This window comes from Silurus meridionalis, chromosome 2, assembly GCF_014805685.1.
Source record: "Silurus meridionalis isolate SWU-2019-XX chromosome 2, ASM1480568v1, whole genome shotgun sequence".
NCBI lineage: Eukaryota > Metazoa > Chordata > Actinopteri > Siluriformes > Siluridae > Silurus > Silurus meridionalis.
The window spans coordinates 32,807,509-32,833,770 of record NC_060885.1 but is presented as its reverse complement, the minus strand read 5'-3'; the positions used below and the strand labels follow the sequence as shown (position 1 = coordinate 32,833,770).

General features: G+C 37.6%; 1 protein-coding gene across 2 annotated transcripts in view; it reads left to right on the top strand.

Annotated features, from left to right (window-relative positions):
• The window catches only part of csmd1a (CUB and Sushi multiple domains 1a), a 378,189-nt gene that overhangs the window by 230,337 nt on the left and 121,590 nt on the right, over positions 1 to 26,262 (top strand). For both annotated transcript variants that reach the window (XM_046872557.1, XM_046872551.1), the window contains 7 exons: positions 2,747 to 2,941; positions 3,889 to 4,096; positions 11,579 to 11,691; positions 12,730 to 12,807; positions 15,137 to 15,218; positions 16,931 to 17,055; positions 21,808 to 21,929. In XM_046872557.1, the coding sequence (XP_046728513.1) occupies positions 2,747 to 2,941; positions 3,889 to 4,096; positions 11,579 to 11,691; positions 12,730 to 12,807; positions 15,137 to 15,218; positions 16,931 to 17,055; positions 21,808 to 21,929 (923 nt within the window). The remainder of the gene's footprint in view (positions 1 to 2,746; positions 2,942 to 3,888; positions 4,097 to 11,578; positions 11,692 to 12,729; positions 12,808 to 15,136; positions 15,219 to 16,930; positions 17,056 to 21,807; positions 21,930 to 26,262) is intronic.

Sequence of the window (26,262 nt, the reverse complement as noted above, 5' to 3'; positions counted from 1 at the left end):
AATGTCGACATGTTTGGTTTACAGCTATTAACTCGAGATGAGGCAGAGAAATAGGCTAAAGAAATAAAATAAAAAGTCAGAGACATATGGAGAGGTGTGTCCACCCGAAAATAAATAAAGGACGTCATGAATAAGTACTTCTTGACAAGCCAAATGAAATGGGCACCTTTTGGAAAAGGAAAAAAATCTTGCTGTCGCGTTCAAATCCGATTAAATTGACTCTTCTTCTGTGCCACTGCTTGTTAATCAGACAATAAATCAAATGTTTACCAAACTGTATGTTCCCCTTCCAAATTGCTGCAGCAGAAGAGTCTGTCAATTGAGAGCATGATTAATGAACATGGCTTCACCAGTCGCCCGAGATCTCAGGAGGGAGACATTAACAAAATGAATTATTGCAGATTAAATCAATTGCAAGTTCTAAGTGTTTAAAATAGAGCTGTGGACAGACAAGATTTTCACAAGATTTTTTTCCCCTTTTTCTGGCACCTGATGTGACAGCTTTTAAATACATCTTCTGCACAAGTCTTAGTCATACAGCTGGATGGCACTGATCTGGCAGTGGTGCCAGGTCGCCATTTATTTTTCAATACGTTAACTAGCATTAGTCAATAGGAGAAATGTGATATTTGGAGAAATGTGATATTTGGAGAAATGTGATATTTGGAGAATGAGCAGGGGTACGTCTGTGAATCCAGAAGAATCAGCTTGCAGCTATTATGCTAATTGATGAAGCCTGAAAATGTCAGTTGCCTCAGGGCTTCAAAAAATGTTAAAATAACTCCACTTCTTGTCCGTGTTCTCTAGATTGATTTCACAAATAAATACATCGCAATACAGATGGATCATGCCTTGTAGGAAAAAAAAAAGGAAATGCTGATAGAGATAGAGTACAAACAAGAAGCTTACATGAGAATTTTGGTAGATGTTTCATGAAATTACATTAGTCCATTATCTGTAATTGCATTATCCCTTCTCAAAGTGCTGTCGAATACAGAACATATCCAGAAACACTGATCTTGATGCAGATTGACACACTGGGTGGGACACAGGGTTTTATGCATGCACATGAAATCTAGTTTACCTTCGGGTACATTCTGGGGAGATGGGAAGAAACCAGAGAACCTGGAGGAATTCCATACGGACCAACACTGCACCATGTGACTCAACATGATTATTAATGTGTGTTTTCTCAGTCACTTTCTTATTTATATATATATATATATATATATATATATATATATATATATATATATATATATATATATATATATACTCGGCTTTTTTTTCTTTCTTTATACATATATAAATGACCAACTGCATAAACTTGGAATCCCATTTGAGTTCGCAAAGCAATCCCCACTTCGCAGCCTTCGCTAGCCAGACTAGTCCCCAAGGCTGATATGCCTTCAGGGGATCTCTGCCTCTGACATGGTTGTTTTCTCTTTGACAGGATCCAACGACACTCTCTGACATTGCCCTTGGGAAAACTGTGCAAGGAAGGCTCATTCCGAATCCAAAACACGGCGTACACACTGGGCAGACTGACTTTACGTATCTCACAGTTTCTTTCGAATCTCGAATTTGAGGGGAAGGTGACACTGCTCATGTAGAGCATGTTTGCAGAATTTTTGTCAGCACTGTGATCTTATTTGCCGTACAGACAAGAGATTGGACAAGTTAGTTGAAAGGTGTGTAATACAGATCAGGTTGAGAAACATGTTGCCAGGTTTTGCTGGTTTTTCTGTGCTTTTTTTTGTGCATCACATTCCACATTTAGTCCCAATTTGCCCTTATACTCCACTCATCTGAGAAGATGCCACTAGATTTTGAAGTGTGCTTCTAGACATTTGTGTTCATCATCCACACGATGATTAGTAAGGTCAGGTTCTGATGTAGGTGAAAAGCTGAGGAGGCCTGGGGTGCAGTCAGCGTTCACATTTATCCCAAAGGTGGTTAATATGGTTGAGATCAGAGCTCAGGCCATTCAAGATCTTTCCCATTTTTTTCCTAGTCAGAATAATATATTGATATTTGGGTGCATCCAGACTTTCCTACCAGTGATTTTTTTTATCACATCATTGCTGTTGCATTTGTTTTCAAAATAATCAGCTTCAAAAAAGCATTTATTGCCAGCAAATAATCTTAGAAAGATGCAAAAAATAACTAGTATTTTGAAGATTTTTCTACTTTTAAAAGAAAGTGTGGCTTCATACCAACTTGATAAATGTGCATACATTTGAAATATGTAAATAGACCACATATTGAGAACCTGCTAGAACATCTGGAGTATCACTCATACTTTGTAGTAAAGCACTTTCCCTGTGTTCTCACTCCATTCTTACTCCCTACGTACAGTATACTCCCTACGTCTTTGTTTTTCCCCCAATTCGAAGGTCTTGTGCGAGTATCGCTGCAGATGTGTAGAGCTTGCAAAGTGTGCCTCATGCACCAGGTGAGTTCGAGCAGCTTCAGAGTTTGCTGTGAATACCGAGCTTGCTTAGATGTGAAAAACTTATAAAATAAAATTCTTATGAAGCATGAAATCTCTCGAGTTTTTTCCCTTGTCTGGCTCTATGAAGATGAAACAAAACTCTGATCTGACCCAAAGAGTCAAGCAGTGAGTTAGCAGATGAAGAACAAACCCAAAGAGTGTGAACGGTGCAGCATATGTAGCACTGCCTTTCGGGAAGCGTCACCCAGTCAGAAACACTTTTTTTGTTTACTCTGTTCCCTCTTTCCCCAGTGCTGCCGAGTCACACGTGTGGAAATCCAGGACTAATACCGAGAGGAATCATTCATGGGACGAGGTATAATATTGGGGACAAAATCCGCTACACCTGTGTGATGGGATACGTCCTGGAAGGCCATGCCGTTCTCACGTGTATCGTGAGCCCTGGGAGTGGTGCATCGTGGGACTTTCCAGCACCATTCTGTAGAGGTACAGGAGTTACATTAAAAATGAAACATGCAGTGGGTGAAGATTTCTTCTGAGACTTTTATTCCTGTTTGTTGAGTATGCTTAAGATGTTTTCACACCTGTGCTCCAAACCCAGAGACTTTGCTCTTTTTTGTTGAAGTGTGAAGCTGTTTTTGAGCTCACAAGTAGTCTAGAGAGCCGATCCCTGCTCTCTGGACTGTAGGACACTTGAAAATTCTGGTCTGGGACTTGCTTCAGCCGCATCTGGTGTGTTGCGTGTGTGTGTGTGTGTGTGTGTGTGTGTGTTTGTTTATAAGATATTTACTTTCAGAACCACCAAAACCTGCATGTACAAAATTGTTGTAGTCAATACACGTTTTTGTGAGGAATTGTTCTGTATGAAAGCAATACCGTGATTAGGAGCCGCTTCCACAATCAATTCCAGAATCAGTCCAAAGTGCAGACTCAAGATTTCAGGCCAAATATGAAAACGCCTGGTGAGCAGCTTTGCCCCTTAAAGTGTCAGAAAGCCGTTCGCACAATTATGCAGACACTTTGGTATCAATTACGTTTATTAAAATCGATTTAAAGAATTGTTTCACATTGATAAATGAGTTGAGTAAAGTACATCACCTACAGTCTCAGTGCACTGTCAGCAAATATCTCCAAAACGGTTTTGGATCTAAAATATGGTCAAATTTATCCAATTTGATATTTACTTATTATGAAATGTACTGTTAGTAAGATTATTCAGCCTGTTTTAGACACGTTTATATTTCACTTTTTTTATGCTACTGGCAAATTATTTGATTTGAATTTCGATAATTTTATTATGAGATCATTTGATCAATGTTCAGCTTTTCCAGAATTTCACTTCCTAAAATAACATTATTGTCATGAGGTCACCATTTATTGAAAACCGAATAAATGATAAGTTGTTTGACATTTTCCTCCCTTGTCTGGATCAGCTGATGGAGCATGTGGTGGCACATTAAGAGGGACAACAGGAACAATATCCAGTCCTCACTTCCCCTCAGAATATGAGAATAGTGCAGACTGCACATGGAGTATTTTGGCTGAGCCCGGAGACACCATCGCACTGGTGTTCACAGACTTCCAGCTGGAGGACAGATATGACTTTCTGGAGATCAGCGGTACAGAAGCGCCATCAATATGGTGAGTAAACAGACCGTGACTTCCACCGGGAGCAGACCGGCTTTATCTGTCCTCGTCTCTAGGACATGTGGCATGCATTAAGAGGGACATGAGACCTGCGGATAATGAAGCTAGCGCGATCAATGAAAAATCGCCACCTCATCGGTGATAAAAAAAAGTAAATACAGGGCCTAATCCAATTGGTTTAATAGCAAACGTCCACTTGATGTACTTCTAGGAGGCTTCTTTTAGAGCCGTTGTTCGTTTCCACACTCCGTAAAAAAGAAAATGAGTTGCCGTCTTACTTGATCCCAATGATAGTTTTGAAAACACATCGCTCCATTTCCTCTACTATTCACATGAGCTATTTCTGTTGCCAAACAGATGGTTGGTCTTTTTAGATTTAACGCTATACACATCCTTCTTCTTTGCGGCTTCCTGCTTTCTTTTTTTTCCCCCTATCCTGCTTTCGATCTGCCTTTTTAACCTTCACACTTCTTTTCTTTTTCCTCCTCTTGCCTAATGGCAGACCAATTTTGAGTGCCACCATAGTGAGAGAATTCTGTGAGGCGACTATGGCTGAACTCCATTAACTTCACGCTCGGTGAATAAACATGTCCTCGCTCATGATGGAGGGAGGCATTGAGCAGGCAGCCTGGTTGGCTTGGCAAACTCAATGAAGTGCTGCCACACTTAATTTTTTGGAATATTTGTTTTCTCTTTTGTTCTTCCTTTTCTTTTTTTGCCCGCCACTCAAACCAGACATCACGCTTCTTCATGAAATAGCATTATTTCACAAGTTTGGAGATTAAATTAATTCTCTCTTTCTATTCTATCTTTGCGACTATTTGACAGGTATAATTTCCTTACAGATGTGGTTCCGTTAAAGCAAACCATTCAGTACAAAGGTGCTGGAGGCCTTGCTTGCTTTTGCTTCAAGGTTTTATTTTTTCCGCCATAGGACATAGGGGCAGGTGGAAATGTCAAGATTGAGAATTCTACAGTGTCCGTTAATAGCCTTTGAGAGAGTGTCATTGAATCGCTTGAATGCGGCTTGAATTGGATCTGCTCAAAGGCAGAGTCTGCAATGTGGTCTAAGCAAAATAAATAAATAAATAAATAAGTGCGAGCTCCAGTGAGCAATGGTGTCAAATGAAAATCAGATTTGAGGAAAATCAATCTTGTGTCCTGCTGCCTTTCATGTTCTCGGTGTGAATGGCCCATCTGGAATGTGGCACTACCCTCTGAAAAAAATAAATAAATACATTTAAATCCCCTTTGACTCCAAATACTGCTGCAAAGCTACAGTTGCTCATTAAATAGATATAAGGATGCAATATAGGGCTTTGTGACATCGTAGATATCTTTTGCGGTATAAGACGCCAATGATGATTTGTGTTTATTTACATTTTTTTCAGAAGTAATATTTACTTAATGGTATTTTATGGGCAAACCAATATATTAGCCTGCCTACATCCTGTCTAAAACACCGTTTTTTTTTTTCTCTCTTATGTATATGTATGTCCTGTTTATAATGTATACTTGACAATACCATCTACCAGAATGGTACAGTTTAGTAAAAAAAAAATAAACTCAACAATTTAAGTGCTGGAGCTCTAAAGCTCTAAAAATATGCTCTGCATTATCATATCCATCATTCTTCAGTCCTCTTGGATGAGACACATATTCATCAAATCGCAAAATTCATCTGCAGTAAAATTGTCACTTTATAGAATGCAATGAAGACTTTGGTTGATCCCCACGCTCATAACAAATTTCTTCCCTGCTAAAGAAATACATTTTTAATCCACAGACCAGAGGAGAGATTTTTAAACAGCTGACATGAAAAAAAGACAGAGGGCAATAACGATGAAAAAATTGATAAGATAACTGACTCGTTATTGCTTTTCAAACATAAAAATCCCGATAGCTATTGCGTTATTGCATAAAATCTCCGCTGCACTTCACTCGTGGGTGGTCAAATGTGTAAAGCGATATGTTTCATATTACAGTGCAAAATGCAGACTTTTGTACTTCGACTATGATTATATATAATGGCGCATCCATTCAATTCAGGGAACCATTTATTCCATTTTTGTGCCAGCGGTAATGTTCCTGGTGTAAAATTGGTTTAAAATAGACTTTACTGACCACCATGTGCTCATCCTTATATTACCAACAAGTGTTTTATAATTACTGTATTATTATTATTATTATTTACATTCTCACAAAAAAAAGTTACATTTCCAGTATAACCAGGTTCACATTCCAAGGAAGGAAGTAAGGACAGGACAGGAGGGGGACAGGACAGGACAGGACAGGAAGGGGACAGGACAGGAAAGAAGGAGTCTACAATGTGAAATGTTGTGTTTTTGTTACACCATATAAAACGACAAATTCCCTAAGCTTTATATCAAATCATTTGCTGGTCAACGAAATAATAAAGCACTCAGATTGTTTTCACTTAGATGATCACTTCATATGCAAAACAGCATCATTATCCCCCTTTAATTTTCATTGCTTTAGTAATGTTGAACTGTTGAACCAATCAGCATGAAGATGTCCCCAAGTTAAAGTTGTTTACAATGGAATGGGGATCTGGATGTTTGTCAGCTGGCATTTCGTGTTAAATTAATTGTGTACAAATTAAAATTTTATTTGTCACATACACAATAATAAATATTACGACGTAGTGAAATAGAATATAAAAATAAAGATAAAACAAATGAAAATAAAGTTTAAAAAGTCCACAAGTATATTAAATGTATTAACTATAACTTAATAATAATAATATAGAAAAAATATAGAAAAAGAATAGTAGAGTAATAGATTATATATATATATATATATATATATATATATATATATATATATATATATATATATATATATATATATATATAAATTCTTCATCTTTCTCAGATTAATTCAGTGTAAAATAGGTGTCTGATTGATTCTAGAGTTGTTGGATTCTAAATAAAAAATGCACTAGTGGGAGATTTTGCGGTGAAACAGTCAGATATGTATTTGACCACATTCACAAATCTACAATGTTCATTCACAAAGGACTTATTAACTTCCTGCAATTATAAACTCCTGATTAAACTACAGTACAATATATTTCCGTTGCATAGCAGTAGGATATTTTCCAATTTTCTAACCTGAATTTGGTCACTTTCTTCTTTGCCCTTATTCACATACATGAGCTCATAGACAGGAGGACAGAGCGAATGTCAAGCCTCCTACTTAAAGAGCAAAGCCAAATTTGGTTTCCAGCCATCACATTGGTGTGGCAACTCGTGATTACTTAATGGGGCAAAAAAAAGCAATAGGGTTTCTTAGATGGATGGATATTGAGATACCTGTTGTCAGGGAACCACCAGCCATACTTCCCTCCAAGGCTCACACTTTTACTGAGCCTCTCCCTGCGCTAATCACCTACACCTGTTCCCCATTTACCTATCCCCTTTATAAGGTCTCTATTCCCCCTCACTCACTGTCGGATATACTCGTTGCTATCATAGATCACCCGGACTTCCTACCACTCGTGTTCCCCGTTCTTCCATGCTCCTGGCTACGCTTCGGATGAAGCGCTCCAGATCAGTTTGTGTTTGTATTTTTAATTTTAATAAAGACATTGTAGATTACTCCCAGTTTCTCACACCTGGTCTATATTTGTGACACCTGTGAGAAAGTGTGCAGATAGTGGGCATAGTGCTTTATTATGGGATGCCATCCCATCCCATGTGCATTTACGATGGGGTTTCATGCACAATGTTTTATGTAATAGGCTCTAAAGTCACTGTGAACCTGAACCTGAACAGTGATAAAGCTATACAGTGATTAAAGAATACATAATGTGATATGGATTTTGGAACCGATGTTGACTCATATTTGATTATGTTCAAAACTCCACACCGCGTGTGGATCATAATCTGATATGTCGACATCACTCTCAACTCTTTTTGCCAGAAAATATGGAGTCGGATGAATATTGCAGCAGCCTTATAATAAAATAAAGACTATCAATGTATTGAAGACTTCACTGTTCTTTGGATATGTATTAAAGTTTTTAACTTAAGGTGTTGCTGTTACAGAGGCACTTCTGGTGCTGCAGGGTGTCAATTGAAAATTTTTAAAAAATTGAATAAATAAGAAATAAAAAAACTAAAAAGTGCTGGGTCATAGTTGTGCAAAAACACAGTTTTATTTGATGGAACTATTTCTGTCAAAACCATATAATTTGGAGAAGTGTTTTTACGTGTACCAAATACTGCTTTAGATTAATGTAGATAAAATGGTTTCTGCAGAATCTTTACTTAAATCTTCTTAAATAAAAAAGCCGGAATAAATTAGGGGTCATTATTTGATCTCTGGTTATGAACACAAAGACATTTTTTTATTAAATTAAATTAGTGTGCAAGTACTTTAATAACAGATTCTACCTCTTCTCGCACTATTCTTTAGCGTTAGTCTCCTCATAGCAGGCAAACTCTTTTTGCTCTGTATCATCCACTGCTTGTCCAGCACTGACTGCCCCTTTTACACTCCACTGATCTTCTCTTTCCTCAAAAGAAATAGAAGGACCTCAGCACTCTGTGTTAATTGTAAGTCACAGTAGCTTAATGCCAGACTTCAGTGCTCTCTCTTTCTCTATGTTTTTCTATCTATCTTGTTTTTTTTACACAGTCTCACCTGTAGATGATCTCCCTCAAAGGGTGCAGATACAGGTACAACGATATATGAGCAATAAATGATAACCGAATAATCTCGACATTGAAACAAAGGACTTATAGGATGGGTTTAAATATGTCCCTGAACAGAGAATTTTAGCAAAGCATTGTCAAGCAAAGGCCTCTATAATACATAGAGAAAGTTGAGACGCCTCTGTGTGTTTTAGTATTATGTGAGTGTAGAAGCCTGAGGTGGGCAGCGGTTGCTGATCAAAAGGTTTCAGCAGAGCAGAGCTATTACTGGTCAGTCCTAATGAGCCTTGTCTCCAACGTCTATCATGACCAACCCTATGGTTCATGTCTCCTCTTGGAGCCAAGTCTAGACTCCAGACATATCAAATATATAATAAAAAATCTTTTTTGAAAACATCACCTAAAAGTAGCACAATGCACATGTGAAACCAGGTCATCTTGACCTGAATAATTCAAAGGTTCCCAGATGTGTGTGTGTTTGTGTTTGTGTGTGTGTATGTGTATATATATATATATATACACACACACACACACACACACACACACACACACACACATACATACATATCTGGAAACCTTAGAAATATTAATGCAATAAAAAAAATGTGTATGTGTGTGTTTTACAAATTATTAGATTAGAATATAGATTTTTACTGTTTGTTTTCATGTGTAAGAAAGATCACCTGATGTCATGAATCTAGAAAAAAAAAATAAAAGAATTATAGTTATGCAGCAACCAGGCCAGGTTCCATCTGTAAAAAAGACACCACAGAGCCTCACAGTCCTGCTGTCATTGTCTCCCACAGTGCACACAGCCCTTTCCATGAACTGCAGACAAAGGCGTGGAGAGAGAGCTCACATCACATAGCAAAGTTTACACACCTTAAGCTCCACCAGAGGAGAACTTTTAATAGGCACCCTGGTATAAGTGGGGAAAAAAATAGAAAAAAGAGCTGTTGCTGGAAGATGATGCATCTGGAAGAGATCAAAGAGGTGCTGGAGCCACATGGTCCCCTGTGTTTAAGAAACAAGCTGTACTGATTTTCCCTTGTGAACAAAGTCAAAGTTTAAAATTATATTTTGTAAGCAGTTTCAGTTGCTCTGCTTAATGGCAGCGTTCCCAGGGCTACATGACACCTGCAGATCCCTTTCACTATTGAAATAAACCCAGAATATATTAACATTTATGAAGGATTATTCCAACAGGAATGTGTTGCCATAAATACTGCCTTTGTCAAAGTTCATTTCAAGTTGTCAGTATCAGTGAAATTTCAAACAATCAGCAGTACATTGAATAAGTTATACCAGGAAATAGTAATAGAATAATATAGAATATTATATAAGATTTTATAGTCTATTGCTAACTTGAGCACGGAGGTGGATTAGAGTGGCGCCGCCCTTGGTCCAAGTCGATCAGTGTAACGACCGACCCAAGGGTAGTTGAGATCCCGTCTTGCCTGTACAAGGGGGTGCTCTGGAACCTTTTTACGTAGGGAGCTCTAGCGGGCTGTGGGAGCGGGGTACAAGCCAGCGTTGTCGCTGCTGTATTTCTCCCTGCCCTAACTTAATACAAGGGAAAATAGAGAAAAAACTTCCATTAGTTGGGAGCCAGTCATTCTCCAAACCGCTGTCTTCCGTGGCTCCTTTTATACACTTTACACGACTCAGGGAGGGTGAAAAGTTTCTGCTCTCCTCATTTGGTCTCGTTGGGACGCTCCCCCTTCCTGCCATGTGTGCTGTGGGTCTCCACAACACGGGTGCTGAAGTGGCGCTGTCCATTCAGCACCCATCTAACAGTTGCTGCGTGTGGACGGTGAGGCTATCGTCACAATATATATTTAATAATTATATAATAATAATATTATACTAATACAGTAATACATATTGAGCACTGATTATCAATTAACTCGTAAAATCATAAGCGTATTATGCACTCTGATTACCTACCTACAATAAACTCTGGTTGTTATGATACTAGTAATTATGAAGAGCAAAATAAATCCCAATAATGGTCATAAAAATGATTGTTAAAGTTTATTTTAATTTGATTTATTACAGCAATATGGAGAGAAACAGTATACATTTGATGAACCCGAGAAGAAACTCTAATGAATAATTGTCACAAAGAGAAAACACCAACAGCTTCATTATTTATAGAGAATCACCACAAATGCATGTAATACAATATTTCTCTCTGTTTCTCTAACTCTCTCTCTCTCTCTCTCTCTCTCTCTCTCTCTCTCTCTCTCTCTCTCTCTCTCTGTCCTACACAGGTTAAAATAAGCTAGATTTTATTTTATTAAAATAAAATGTATGATCAAAATAAAATCCCTGATTATATTACTAATCCCTGATTATATTACATATAGTATTAGTAAAATACAGTATAGTAATTTTTTTTGGTATTAGTAAAATATAGAAAGAATAACAGACTAAAGAATAATAAACCAAGCCACAATTAATATAGTCAAAGATTCTAGAAAAAACATTGGTAATTTGCCGTGAGAGCGTTCACAAGCTTTTTAATAGTTGCTGCTTTAAGTGAATGCGGTCAGTTAAGTAGTCATAAAATGACAAAAGACCAGAATAAGAATGCATGCTCTGGCCTCAGTCCAAAAGAAATAGCCCTATCATAGTTTTAATGGCCTTTTTGGAAAATAACCCTCACATTCTGGCCTTTTCCAGACTGGATTTACAGCACGCATGTATAATTTTACCGAGTAAATTGCCTTGTTTAAAGTGTTTCAATTCTATTGCCGATTTCACTCATTAAATTCTGCTCTGTTTCCCACTCCAGGCTCACTGGCATGAATCTGCCATCGCCTGTCATCAGCAGCAAGAACTGGCTGCGGCTGCACTTCACGTCTGACAGCAACCATCGGCGGAAAGGATTTAGCGCCCAGTACCAAGGTAAGGTTGGTAAAAAGAGGCCCTCCCATGGCTGGTATACGTGGAGCAGTTGGCAGCGTGCGGTCGCATGCCAGTCCGCTGCCTGGTGAGCTCTACCTGTAACACTGCTGAATTAGATACCGTCGTGTGATTACAAACACCGAGCTGCAGTAAGCCGATCTGCCGAATCTCACTTCACACTTGATTTTTAAAATAGGAAACAAATAGAGAAATATGCATCTTTCATATAAATTATGCAAACCAAGACATTTTTTTATTGTTTTCCTGAAATGAGCTGATGATCCAGAAGGCAATTTGCACAATGTGCAGGTGATTTTGTGCATCCTGGGTAGCGCTTGGAATTTGTGGCCTGGGAATATAAAAAAAAAAGAAATAAATGTTTGATGAATGTTTAATGTGTTTATATATATTTTATAAAAGTGATATTTTTACACATGTACATGCGTGTATGGATTTATAATATCGCGTGTGTGATTTAATTTGAGTGTGAAGTATTACAACATCATTCATTGAAAAGAGCACTGATTCAGCCTGCTGGTTGCTCATTATTCCCTATTTTAATTTCATTAAAGCCCTGAGATGGAGTGATGTCATATAGTACGAAAAAACAAAAAATAATGACAAAAAAATAATTAATCAACCTCCTGATTTTTTGGCTCACAATTGGATTCCACACCCAATATAATTACAAGCCTGTAAGAACTCCAGCAGCACTGATGCCTTAATGCATTTCATACAAACACAAAAAGCAGTTTAATAACATTCCCTGCCAAATTAGTTTTTACATTTTACATCACGTTTTACTCCCTGACATGGATTTTTAATAAAAAAAATAAAAAATTATCCTTCATTGAAAAAGAAGAATGAAAGAAGAATGTACACTAATTAATAATGATCTATCTATCTATCTATCTATCTATCTATCTATCTATCTATCTATCTATCTATCTATCTGTCTGTCTGTCTGTCTGTCTGTCTGTCTGTCTGTCTGTCTGTCTGTCTGTTTCACATTTCATTCTTTTCTTCTTCTCTCTACAGTAAAGAAGGCCATTGAGATGAAGTCCAGAGGAGTGAAAATGCTTCCAAATAAGGACACAAACCACAAAAATGCAGTCTGTAAGCACACTTTTAATCCACTTATGCCTCACATGCACGATAAGACAGGAAGCACTCAACAACGAAGACTTAAGACTTTACAAAACGTGTCGCTTTAACGCAACCATCCAAATGGGTTCAAAGCAGCGACTGTATACAGAGCAGATCTGGAGTCTCAAAAGTCAGATTCAGGAATATAAATGGGATAAACATCAGAGAAAATCTCAAATCCCTAATTATCAGATTACACAACATCAATCTACAACGTATTGAGAATATTTGTGGTTCTGTGTTTTGTTTAGCAGGTAAACAGGTTCTGTAGTTAAATGAGCAACCAAAAAGTTTCCTGACTTCAACAGACTTACTAGTTTTCAAGTCAAGTCAAGAAGCTTTTATTGTCATTTAAACCATATATAGCTGATGCAGTACAAAGTGAAATTAAACAACGTTCCTCCAGAACCCAGGTGCTACATACAACAACATAAAACAACAGTCACAGAACAGAAAAAACACAGGGCCAAGAACTAACCTGCCCTAACCTTTATGTGATTTTAATTCATCTTGTACACTTGAGGAGTCTTGTTTATTTCCTGAATGCTGGTTTTATTTTTTTGCTTGTACCCCAATACAACATTAGTAAATTCTGTTTCTCAAAATAAAAATAAACTAATAGCATAATTAAAACCATAAGCCTGATCATAAAAAATAAAGTAACCTTGTGAACGCATTGTGCAGCGACTCACGTTCACATTAATTGATAAAGTCTGTCTTGTAGTCTGCTCATGAATCACCTGCATGCGCAATAAACAACTTTAATGTCTGCCAGATGTGTGATCCAGATTGCGTAGATAAAAAGGTATAAATTGGACCAAGCCTTGACTTAACTGTCGTTGTAAGCTGAGGGTTAGTCACATGACAACACCATCGGCCCCAGCAGTGAGCTGATTATTCTGCTAATAAACTATGTTGCATATATTAAAGATAGATCCTCAGTTATAACGTCTCTTGACATTGTAAAATGGGCTGTCGGGCAATTTACTTGAAAATCGTTGGAGCATTTAGCTAAGTACCGATGACTCTGGGTCAAGCCTTTGCTCTGCTGTACGTTTAAAGAGCCCGGCGTGATGGAACGTCTCTTGTTATAGCCTCCTAAAAAAGTAGGTTTGCTCTTGCATGAAATTAAATCTAATTGAAATCATCATATGAAATGTTTTAGATTTAAAGGGTGGTGCTTGAAGAATGCTTTATTAAAAAAAGAAGTGAGAGAGAGAGAGAGAGAGAGAGAGAGAGAGAGAGAGATGCTGTGGTATTTATTTCCAGACACTATAGAATGGAAGAGAGAGAAAAGAGAGAGAGAGAGATTCAGTGTTATGCCTGAAGCAGAATTCGAGAGATGACCTAATGTAATTTCAGGCAGTAAATGAACCTGGACAATGCTGCAGAGTGATGTAGTGTCTGAGGTGCGAATACCAGCATGCTGAAGCCCAGGAGAGTTGGAGAATGTGACAGACGTGTGCTATGACCTTTTCTTTCTTTTTTTTTTTTTCTTTAAATCTCCTACACCCCCCAATCTCTTTCTGTCTGTCTCTGTGTGTCTTTCTATCTTTCTTTTCTCTTGTATGGAAATAGCCTTGAGTCTCTGATCACTCAATCCCTTGTCACCACAGAAAGAATAGGCTTTTCAGCTACGAATGCAAACCACTGAAGAACACTGACACCTTCCTTTAGACCAAAAAGCCATTTTTCATTCTTTCATGCTGCACACTGGCCTCTTTGTTGTTTTATATTGGGTTTTTTTTGTTTGTTTGTTTGCGTGTTTTTTTTTTTTTCTTGGAGGTCCCCTTGCAAGTTTCATAAACTCTTTGGAAATCGTGTTGTTTCTTTTATTTGTAATTCATATGCTCTGAGTCCCTATTCTACTACTCGGACAAGAGTGACATTTTTGCCATTTCCCAAACGAAACATTTGGTTTAAGAGCAAGCTGAATGGAAATCCAGCATTCCTACAGTTTTTGCTACTACGTTCTGTTAAGGGCTGATTTTGTAGCCCAATAGAGTGAAATTTATCTTCGATTAAAACCAACAGCCCTGGTCGTGTTATAATAGGAAGAAATTATTTATTGTGATTTTTTTTTCTTTCTTTAAAAAGCCATGGAACACTATTACAAATGTTCTCGACTCTGCTTTATTGCTCATCTATTAACGTTTTTCAGTACTCCAGAAAGATCTTATATTCACAATGCTGTCTATTATGTTTATGTATTAAATTGTAAATGTGTATGTGTTTTTGTGAAGTTTTTTTCTCTCTTTAGAGTTGACATTTCTATTCTCTCGCTCTACATTTTACGCAGTGAGCCAAGGAGGATTGACTGCAGACATCTGTCCGGATCCAGGGATTCCAGAGAACGGGAAACGAATTGGCTCCAGTTTCCAGTGGGTGCTCCCTTTGCTCCTCTTATCTGCTGTGCTTGTTCTGTGTAATGGGAGTTTCATGGCACGGTTGTAATTAGAGGCAGCCCTGCTGTTTGACATTATGTAGTTTGATCCTCCATTCTCACTGCTAAGGACATAAAAGTCAAAGCTTGCTCAATAGGTCTGGAGCTCCGCTGGGAGATGATCCCTTTGTGGAGCTCAGGTCGTATCACTGATACTTAAGTCGCAGCAGGACCTAACAGTTCTCAACCTGGAACCATTTTCATCCCATTAGTTAGAAAAAATTCTCTACGGTGCAAAAATCGTAGGCTTGTCCATGTAAATGCTCAAACGTATTACGTAATGCGCTTAAACGTAAAAAACATTCTATATAAAGTAGTAAACAGTAATAAACTAGGACTAACAAAAACAATATTTGTTGTAACATTTTTGTGTTTTAAAAATGCATCAGATTTATAAGAATATCAGCAGCTAATAAACGTAGCAGTTCTTATAAACCCTGCCAAGGTTCTTCTGTTGACCCTGACTTCTCACTTATTCATAATAATACAATCTCTATTACATTAAATCAAATTTGTGTTATTATGGTTCTTACATCAAATAATATTTTTTACAAAAATGTGTATTAAAAGAATTTGACTTGCAGGGTGAACAGACGTATGGAAGAGTAGAGGATTAGCTCACTATGTAGCTCGCTGTTTGTCATTTATATGTCCGTAAAACACTTTTAACAATAGACATTGTCTCAAAGCAGATTTTCACAGATAAATCGGTTATAAAGTTGTATAAAAGAGTCTTAGTTTAGTGCCTATAAGTTTGTTCCATTTTGTTGTTCATCTCGAATGAGTGGCGACTGTGGTGAAGGAAAAACTCCCTGAAGTGGTATGATGAAGAAACCTCGAGAGAAACCAGACTCAAAAGTGAACCTCGTCCTCATCCTCAAGACCGTATGTTCATTAATTACAGTTCAGATCACTAACACCTCAACAATGATGGACAAAATTGTTCCTGTTCCTGAGTCTTTGTAGCAGATTGTTGGTATTCATCCTCAAAGTGGTTTTCTTGGAGAGGTCCTTTGGTACAATGTGTTTGTACGGATTTTCCAGACAAATTGTGGCTACAAATTTCACCCCTTCGAACCACCAGGAATGGAGAGATTTACATAAATAAGAGGAAAAAGGGAAGAAAGGGAATGATGGGTGTACAATGTTATAATTTTGAACGCAAGGACTCATTCTTTATATATAATTTTAGATTGTATTAAAGTTATTCTTACCACTTCTGGCTTTTCGGAGGAGCGAAAGAGAATAAGTAATAAGACATTTAGTCAAAAAAAATGTTTTACAATTTTGATTTCTTTAACAAGAATCAAGCAAATGAAATGTACTTAATAAACGGTATAAGAAACACTGTTAATAGCTGCCTTAAAAATCTTTTTATTTTGCTACTATAACAAAACGCTGTACTATTGACATAAAGAAAGAAAAAATAAAGCACAACAAGCAAGCTTGGTTTATTGACTGTAAAGTGAAGGTCCAGCTGCTGATGCAAGTGCTTTGTACGAATGCGAAGCGAATTGCATACACCTATTTATTTGAAAAATAAAAGAGAAACTGCAGTGCTTTTTGGAGCACACTTTGACACTCATCATCCATATTTTGGTGGGTTTGTTTGCTTTATTTGGATTTTTTTCCTCTTTAAACCCACTCTAGTGTTGGAGCCAGCATCCAGTTCTCCTGTGATGACAGCTATGTGCTGCAGGGATCAAAGAGCATCACTTGCCAGAGAGTGACGGAAACCCTGGCCGCCTGGAGTGACCACAGGCCGAGCTGTCGGAGTGAGTGTGAATGCGGCCATGAGCCGACACTTTCTGTAAAGATGGTGTCAGATGCTGTTTAGTGAGATGCGCAGTGCATACCGATGGTGACGAAGAACGTGCAGACCGATCAAAAAAATACGTATTGTATTTCTTTAATGTGCGGTTCATAAAGCCATGACACGAGCACGTAAACGCGCACGATACTCATCATGGCGATCCCACATAATAATCAGAATCAAGAAGGAAAACAAGCAAGGATTGGAAAAGCAGAATAAATAAGGCTTAGTAATGCACAAATCCACTCGACAAATATTTGCAGTGAGACAAAGGAACAGAAGACAGAAACACAAAACACATCAGGATAATTAACCAATTATAAGACAGGAGACTAAAACCAAAACAAAGCCACGTTCATAATACAAACAATAAGCACTAAAGAAGAACTAAAGCGGTGCTCGCGGTGCCGAGGCGCCACACACACACTGAGAGGGAAAATTGGTGACAATTATTCTATTCATGATATAACATCTAACTGTGCACTGCTTCTGTTCGCTTGTGCATGAAGCTTTAATTTAAATACATTAAAAATTAAAATAATTTATTGTGAATAAATAAATGAGTAGATATGGTGATACAAATAACGTTATTGGCGTGTAACTTCACATTTACTTTAACAAATAGATTAATATGGTTTTTTTTGTATATATAAAAAATACACACATAATAAGACAAAAATTAAATGTTAGATTTAACTTAATATTTTTTTATATATTTATCCCCTTTTGTCCCGAATAAGCAAGTCATAGTAATATTCCAAATAAATTGCCCACAAGGTCTAATCTTACCCAGTTCCTATCAACTACTGCTGCATTTCTTGCCATGAATGCTCTTTATCAAGTCTTTCCAGTGGCCAGAAATTCATTCTTTGTTTTCCATATACACGTGATCAGAATTGTCTAGGCGTCCGTTCTAGCAAGTTAATTAGACGTGACGTTTGCTGTAATTATGCTCTGTCATTTCAAGCATGTATTGTACCCACCGCACTAATCTATGCATCTCGCATACATTAACCTGCACCGAAAACCTCATTTAAATGCACGTGTGTAATTAAAATTTTGTCAACATGTCTGATGGTAAATCCGTAAGTGTTGGCTGGAGGAAAGCGCTCTGATATGAGCTGAGCATTTAAATAATGCATTAAAGAAAAAAATTACTTTTTTTTTTTAATGATGTGGTTTTGGTGATTTCTTGTGATGATGCTAAAGAAGACCATGTAAGTAAAATCTGGAATATTGGCAAAAGCTACATTATATGGACGGTTTTTGGGGCACCGGAATTCTCCAGCCATATGTGGTTCCTCCCTAAACAGCTGGAACAAAGTTGTAGGCATTCAATTGTACCAGGACGTCTTTGGATGCAGGGGAATGACAATGTGCACAAAGGCCAGCTCTGTGAAGATGTGCTTTGCATGGGTTGGAGTGGAAGATCTCCTGCAGAATAATTGGGGGGAAAAAACAGAATGAAAAAAAAATATATCTCCTGCAATAGAGCTCTGACCTCAACTCTATTGAACATGATGAATGTGAGCTTTGACTGTACTAACACCCAGCTGAATGATCACAAATCTCCACAAGCACACTTTAGAATTTAGTGAAACATCTTCCCAGAAGAGTGGAGCTTATAATTGCTGCAAATGGAATGAATCTTATGGTGTCTCATAACTTTTAGCTCTAAAATGTCTATCTACGATTTTTTTTATCCGTCTAGTGGTTAGGATTCGGCGCTTTCACCGCTGGTTCGATCCCCGGTCAGGGAACCGAACCCCAGCCATTAAGGCTGCACAAGCCAGTGCACTCTTAGTGCCGGTCCCAAGCCCGGATAAATGGGGAGGGTTGCATTAGGAAGGGCATCCAGCGTAAAAACGTGCCAAATCCAAAATCCAAATCCAAATCCAAATTTCAATGTTTAGGTTGTTTTATTTGTGCAGCAAAGAGTAATTTCAAACTGCACTTAAAATAGAACAAAAAATATCGCTAAAGGGCTGTATTTTATTAATCTCTACAGGGATATTTGAGTGGTACAGCTGCAAGAGATAAAATCTAATGTACAAATGTATACACACACACAAGCCAGAGCATTATAAACATTTAGAGATGAAGCAGATATCTTCAATTTGTCTTGCAGCAACAATGCGCTTCAACATCTGTGATGTATTAAACAGAAAGCAAAAATCAGCTTAGATGTGGCTCAAAGTTTGCTTGCAGATATGCAAACTGTGAAAGTGTTTGGGGTGAAGTTAGTTGTCCAGACAATTCGCCTGTCGTTCAAACACTGACACAAAATCTATACGTGAATTCTTGCGTTAGATCAGTTACAGTGTCACTTGCAACAATCGAAAGCCTGCCAGCCTTTATTTCTTTTTTTCCTTTTTTTATAAACCCACTTCTCCCTGCTTATTCGTAATTATCTGATATATACATATACATATATAAATATAATGTCATGATGATTTGTTCTTGCACCTTTATTATAGGAACCAATATGGACAGCGAAATTGTGATGAGTTTGCCAAATAAAGTTAGAGTTTGTTTCAATTTTGGCTTAAAAGTAAAAAGAAAAGTAATTGTTTTGTGTGCTTGGTGTTTCTTCACTTTTGATGTATCTACCATCTATTGGAGTTGAATCAGTCAGCCATCTGTTTGGTCAAATGACCATTCCATCTTGAAGAGGTGGTAGATTAGTGGTTAAGACATTGGACTTTGGATATGAAGGTTGTAAGTTTAAATCCCACCTGGTAGCTTCATAGCTGCTCACTTGGATGAATGAGATAAGGGCGTCTGCCAAATGCCATGCATGTATATAGCTCAAGTAGTGTAGCTCAAGTATTGAACCAAATATTGTAGCTTTTGGTGACAAATTTTATTGTATCACCAATGATGTAACTGTTATTTTTTTTAATCCGTTCTTTTATTCAGTGTTGAAATTCTATGCAATTTTCTCTTTCATAGTGCCTTAATTATTGGACAAACAAATCAGGTGTATAAATATTAAATTCACAAACGAGTCCCTATAAGTTTATCGCTAATGAGTAAACCAGAGTTCAAAGCGGTGAGAGAGAAAAAAAGTCAAAAAGATGATATGAGGAAGGAACCGATATCCATTTCCTACAGCTGTTTACTGATGAACACTTGAGTGCAAAACCTTTAATGGCACTTGTAGTCTGTAGTAGCTGTTCATAATAATCACAGTCCAAATCCATCTTCATTGTTTCTAAACCACAGTAAACTCATGTATCGCTTCATGTGGAGCCATCGTCACCAACAGTGAGAACTTTCCAATTTATAAGGAATCCATCCAGAAGAAGGGCATTGAGAAGCATCAGGCACATCAGGAGAGCAGGAAGGCACAGGATCCCTGGTATTTCAGGAGCATGTGTAGCTTGTGTCACTACCAAGCTGCTACTGATGGACCCTTCAGCAAAACCCTTAACCCTTTAAGTGGTTATATCATGGATATGCGCTTTGACCTCAAATATGCGAAGAAAGAATTTCAAATAAATAAATCAACATATTCTATATAGAGCTCCATCCACTCTACCATCAACAAACCTGGATAAATGTGTAAGAGTCTGGAGAATTCAAATGTTCCAGTTCACTAAAATACTGAACCCTTTTACTGAAGAAAACTGCATTCAATTTGTTTTTTTTTCTCCTGTAGTGTAAAAAGTAAAAATTGTGAATATGATAGTGATTTTCATGTCATATACTGTATGACTAAATATGCATTAAATAAAAGCACCCAGATTTGAGGTTTACACTAAAACCTGGATCCTGTTCTGAAGGGCACACAGAGGACATGTTGCTCCCTAAAGGCGTTAATCAGAAAGAAACAAGTTCGTATTTCTCTCTCCGGATGTAGATTTTACCATTTTTTTAATTCTGTGCAATTTTCATGCGCTCTTAATTGGTCCAGATACTTACATTAGCCTCTGTATCACTAAGTGTCCTCATTTTAAAGATAGTATTTAATAGCTTTCCAAGGTTAAGTTGAAGGCTGCTGGTGTAGAACTCGAAAGTTAAACTCTTTACTCGCTTTATTTAATAACTCGCCCTGAATTCCTGGTGATCTCAAGAGATTGCATCCACTTAATTATAGAGCAGGTTTCAGACCTGTAAATGAGGAATGAGCTCTTTTTGACTGCTCGTTCAACACACTGGCTGTCGCTTAATTAGCAAACATTCTGTTTTTAGACACGTGTGTAAGCAAATATGCAGGGCTTTAGATATACTGGTGAATTATTTGTAGGAATTATTGAGTAGTCATTCTATATAGCATTGTTATGGTCAAATCCGATTGGCAAGGTGTTGCTTCTCTTTGACCTTTGATCCGTTATGCTTGTATGCAGCTTTGATTTCATAGCGGGATCAGAATGTCTTTAAAAAAAAAAAAAGAAAAAAGAAAAATCTTTTCACATTCCACGTTTCCAAAAGCTCTGGCGTTGTCTCACTGAGGATCAGACGGTAAAGAAGCCAGGCTGTTCTTTTAAGTTGTCAAAGATAATCCCTGACTAAACACAGAGAGCGGTTAATACCTCTCTACAGAATAGGAGAAAAAAAGAAGCATTGGAAGAAAGGAATCTCTTTGATATATCGGAACTGGCGATCATTAATGTTGAGATGGAAAAAAGAATTCATCACGTATTCATTAATAAAAGCTGATCTTTTTTACACTCCACCTTTGCTTTGTTTCTCTCTTTCTCACCCTCAACAGCAAGAACATGTGGATCGAACCTGCGAGGTCCCAAAGGTGTGATCACCTCTCCGAACTACCCTGTCCAGTACGAGAACAACGCCCACTGCGTGTGGGTCGTCACAGCACTGGATCCTGACAAGGTCAGTCTGCAATTAGTGCAGCTTTCTGTTTTTTTCTTCTCCCTCTAAAAGCTAACAGGCATTGTTTTGGGTAAGAAATATGAGGTTGTGGACCCTCATGTGCATAGTCTTTAACCTGTATTGTCTTGCGTCTCTTGACATTACGTGTAAATTATGTAAATTACACCTGCCACTTGTTTCTCTTAGACTGATTCAAGTTCTGTAGCTGTGTATCAGTGAGTGAACACATTATGAAGTTAGTGATTCACACAGACCGTATCCTTAGACGTTTATTAAAATAATATATTCCATATTGTATATTCTAGACTTTGATTGCTTACATAATTCCGTGTGTACTCAGGTACAGACGCTGATTTAATGCTGCTAGTGTTTGTGCATAAATCACCTTATGTAACTGAACCCGCTCACCATAAAACAAATAGTGCTGAAGTGTTTCTTTCCTTTCTTTAACATTTTTTTATCATTTAATTTTACTGAATAGTCGAAATTATTGTCCAACATCTGTGGACACGTTTTTTTTTTATTATTTTGAAGAACCGTATTTGCTTAGTCTCAATCATACAACTAAGCAGTTGAGGGCGTCTAAAAGGGGGTTAAGGGCTTTGCTCAAGAGCCCAGCAATTGAAACATAGTGGTGGTTGAACTCATGGCCTTCTGATCAGAAATCCATCTTAATCACTGAGCTACTGAGTAAGCTGGACCTCAAATAGTAAAAAAGCAGAATTTAATCTTATATACAGCACCATTTTTGGGCACAGGCAAACAAGGCGGTCGCATAGAGGGCGCCAGTGAGCGTAAATTATTGATCTGTTTTTGAATGGTTTGTATGGGGGCGGAGCATTATCGTCATCGTGTTGTAGGGGGTGTTAGAAACGATAGAAGGATAGAAACGACCCTGCATATTTAAACCATAATTATTCCTTAGTTGTGTCCAATCTGAAAACCCTTTAATATTTCATTCGTTTGTCCTCTTGTTCTTTTGACGACCGTGTAATGAGTGGACACAGACTCCGAAACGTATCGATCGTTTTGAGATGATATCTCAGAAACAGAAGGCGTCTGTGTCTGCAATGATGGTCAGGAGAGACAGTGGATAGTTGTTGTTCAAAAGCCTGATGATCTGCAGTTAAAATCAATTTCTGAGCCTTGAAGTTCTGGCTTTAACCCTCATGTAACACTCCTGAGGGTAGAAAAGGTGTGGATCACCTGTTATAGTTTGTTTAGCGTGTACATTAGTGAGTTGTTCATCACTCGAATAATAATAGTGTTTATAATTTGAACAACTTTCTGAAATGAAATCCATTTGTCTTCACAATAAATCTCAATCACATACAAACGTTAGAGCAATTTAAATTGGAGATGCCACCAAAGTGTAAAAGGAAAACAAATTATGCAGAATTATGCATTTATAGAGTCGTTTAGCTTTCCAACAACTCTAACAACACTTGGCATTAACTGTATGAAAATTACATCCTAAGCAGACTGACTTAATTAAACTCTGTGTTTATTATACTGGCTCTTATCAGTAGGATCTTCACCACCAAATAACCACGTTAGAAAATAGATTAAAAAAAAATACCGAAAATATTTATCCGTAACCATAGTTTTTATTGTTATTTGCCAGAATTCAGCATCCACCAGTTTTTCACAGACCAACACACACTCTCGTGGTTAAGTACTGCCTATTAGGTGCTGCTGTTAGGATAATTGAGTAATGGCTAATCAGGTAACACTTAGCATCATGAAGTGCATTCTGGTCATCTACTACTTAAAATACAATTATAGTGGTTCTGAAAGGATGTGTGTCATAGAAAGATGCTATTTAATCGTGGTTAAGTAGTTAAAAGAGAATGCATTAATGATTCATCACTGAATGCTTAAAAAAACAAGAAGTTAAAAAAACAAACATGCAGAAATGCAGTGAAGAGAAGAACAAAACTGGGTCTGATGATACTAAACAAGCAGTCAAGTCAAGTTTATTTGTATAGCGCTTTTCACAACAGACACTGTCTCAAAGCAGCTTCACAGAAATCAACAGTTAAGGTGAATGGTGTGCATTTATCCCTGATGAGCAGCCGTGGCGACTGTGGCAAGGAAAAACGCCCTAGATGTAATGAGGAAGAAATCTTGAGAGGAACGAGACTCAAAAAGGGAACCCATCCTCATTTGGGTAACATCAAGAGTGTGATCATAAATCTTTCAACAATACAGAACACTGGAGAAAGAGAACTAACATGAGCACTGGAGTATAAGATTATAAGTAAATGTTCTTTCAACAGTCTTATACAGTCTTTATGGTTATAAATCTAGGAGCTACTGAGCTCAACATTTGTGATCATCACAGATCCAGCATCAGCTTCTCCATGCCAGAGCTTTTAAACACTCCAGGAGGTCCAATGTCAAAACTCCACACATGTAGTGGGATCCAGTTGGCACTGGTATGTCTCTAGATGGTTCGGGTAGCTGATGCATTAAGGAGACTATTTAAAAACAGCATTTTAATCAAGGATAGAAGATAATGTTGCTTTCTTGATGTTGGGGAACTATTTCTAAATGTATCGTACTTCTGCAAATAGTTAAAATGTTGTCTTGTGCACTTTGGGGTTTTTAAGGTCTCATTCTCATGTATTTAGATACAAAAAAAAAAAAAAAAAAAAGTTTGATGTCAGACGTAGAGGTGGAATTTTACTTCCTAAACTAAAGACAGTGTTTTTTTTGTGAAATACGACTTTTCTTTTTTTTTTCTTTTTTTAGTTGAAGTGTAATCCTGTTGAGGGGTTTGTTGTACTCGTTGTGTTCAGTACTGAAGAGGCGATGGGCAGGACATACTCATCTATTCACACTTTGAGTAGAGTGCACTACAAAAGCCCATGCGCAATTTTCCTCTTCTTGAGGAATGTTTTGGAAAAGAAAAAAAACCTAATAATTTTAGCGAACTCATGTAGAGTCAATGACATGACAAGAAAAAGAAAAACGTGATGAGCATTGATGGTGTCGACAATCAACAAGCCCCCTTCAGCAGTGTGTATTGACAAAAAATGTAGAGGAGCAGACAGAACAAATTTCATGCCTCATACTGAACCACCCAAACCCTCCATTATTTCTATCACCTTATTCCCTGCATAAAAACACTCAAATGGCAGAGCCGCCGTTCTTTCTCATGCCTCTGTGCTACGCTGAGTAGTGGTTTTTTTTTTTTCCAATGTCATGTGGAAAGGAAAGTGGGGATTTGGGGGTTTTAAAATAGTTGCGGTGGTTTTATAGGAAAACAAACAAACATGGAAAAAATAGCCAAATGCCAGGCAAAAAAACCACATTAATACAGCGATGTCTTTACTATATGTCATAGAAAATTTAACTATACTGCATTTTTCCTGTGCAGGATTCTTAATGTGAGCGTATTGTTGGAGAAAATTGATGTTGGAATGATGCTCAGGATTTATTCACTTTGAACATTTTGAACTACACATTACACTGTATTGGTAAAAGTATTGGGACACCTGAACTTTCCACCTGAAACTGTTACCACCATGTTGGAGGCACACAATTGTATAGTTGCATTCGAATTAAACTTGTCACTCACTTAAACTAGGAGACTCAAACCAGTTCCAGCATGACAAAGCCCCTGTGCACAAAGCCAGCTCCATGAACATATGCTTGGTATGGGAATGGAGTGGAAGATCTCCTGCTGTAGAGCTCTAAACTCTATTAAACAGCTTTACGATGAATGAAATATTCGTGGAAGATTATTATAGATGCCTCGCAACTTTCAAAAGCTCTGAACTTTTCTTCTCTGCCGATGTAAGATTCTCAAGAGATGAACTTGATATTTCAACCAACATCCAAGGGAAGGGCAACTAACATCCTTCCAGTCTATGGCAATCCATCGTCTAGCTTGTAACAGACACTGGTCCACCAATTTTTTATTTCACTGTTTGTGAGAGATCAGTTGTAGATACATGACTCGGATAGAGAGTTTAGGACTGGTATTGGTGAAGAGGTCGTTTGAGAGAGAGATAGCGGATCAACGTAACAAAAATCTCTGCACATTTCCACATTTAGTGGAAACAAACTCACCTTGATGAGCACTTTAATCTGAGATATTTGGAATTAAATTCATTTAGCTTTACTGATACATATTATTATTCTCCAGTCATATTGTATCAGTAGGAGAATGCTGAGGATGGAGCCACCAGGAAGGAGGAAAAGAGGAAGACCAAGGAGGAGGTTTATGGATGTGGTGAGGGAAGACATGCAGGTAGTTGGGTTGAAAGAAGCACATGTAGAGGACAAGGGGGTATGGAGACAGATGATCTGCTGTGGAGACCCTTAA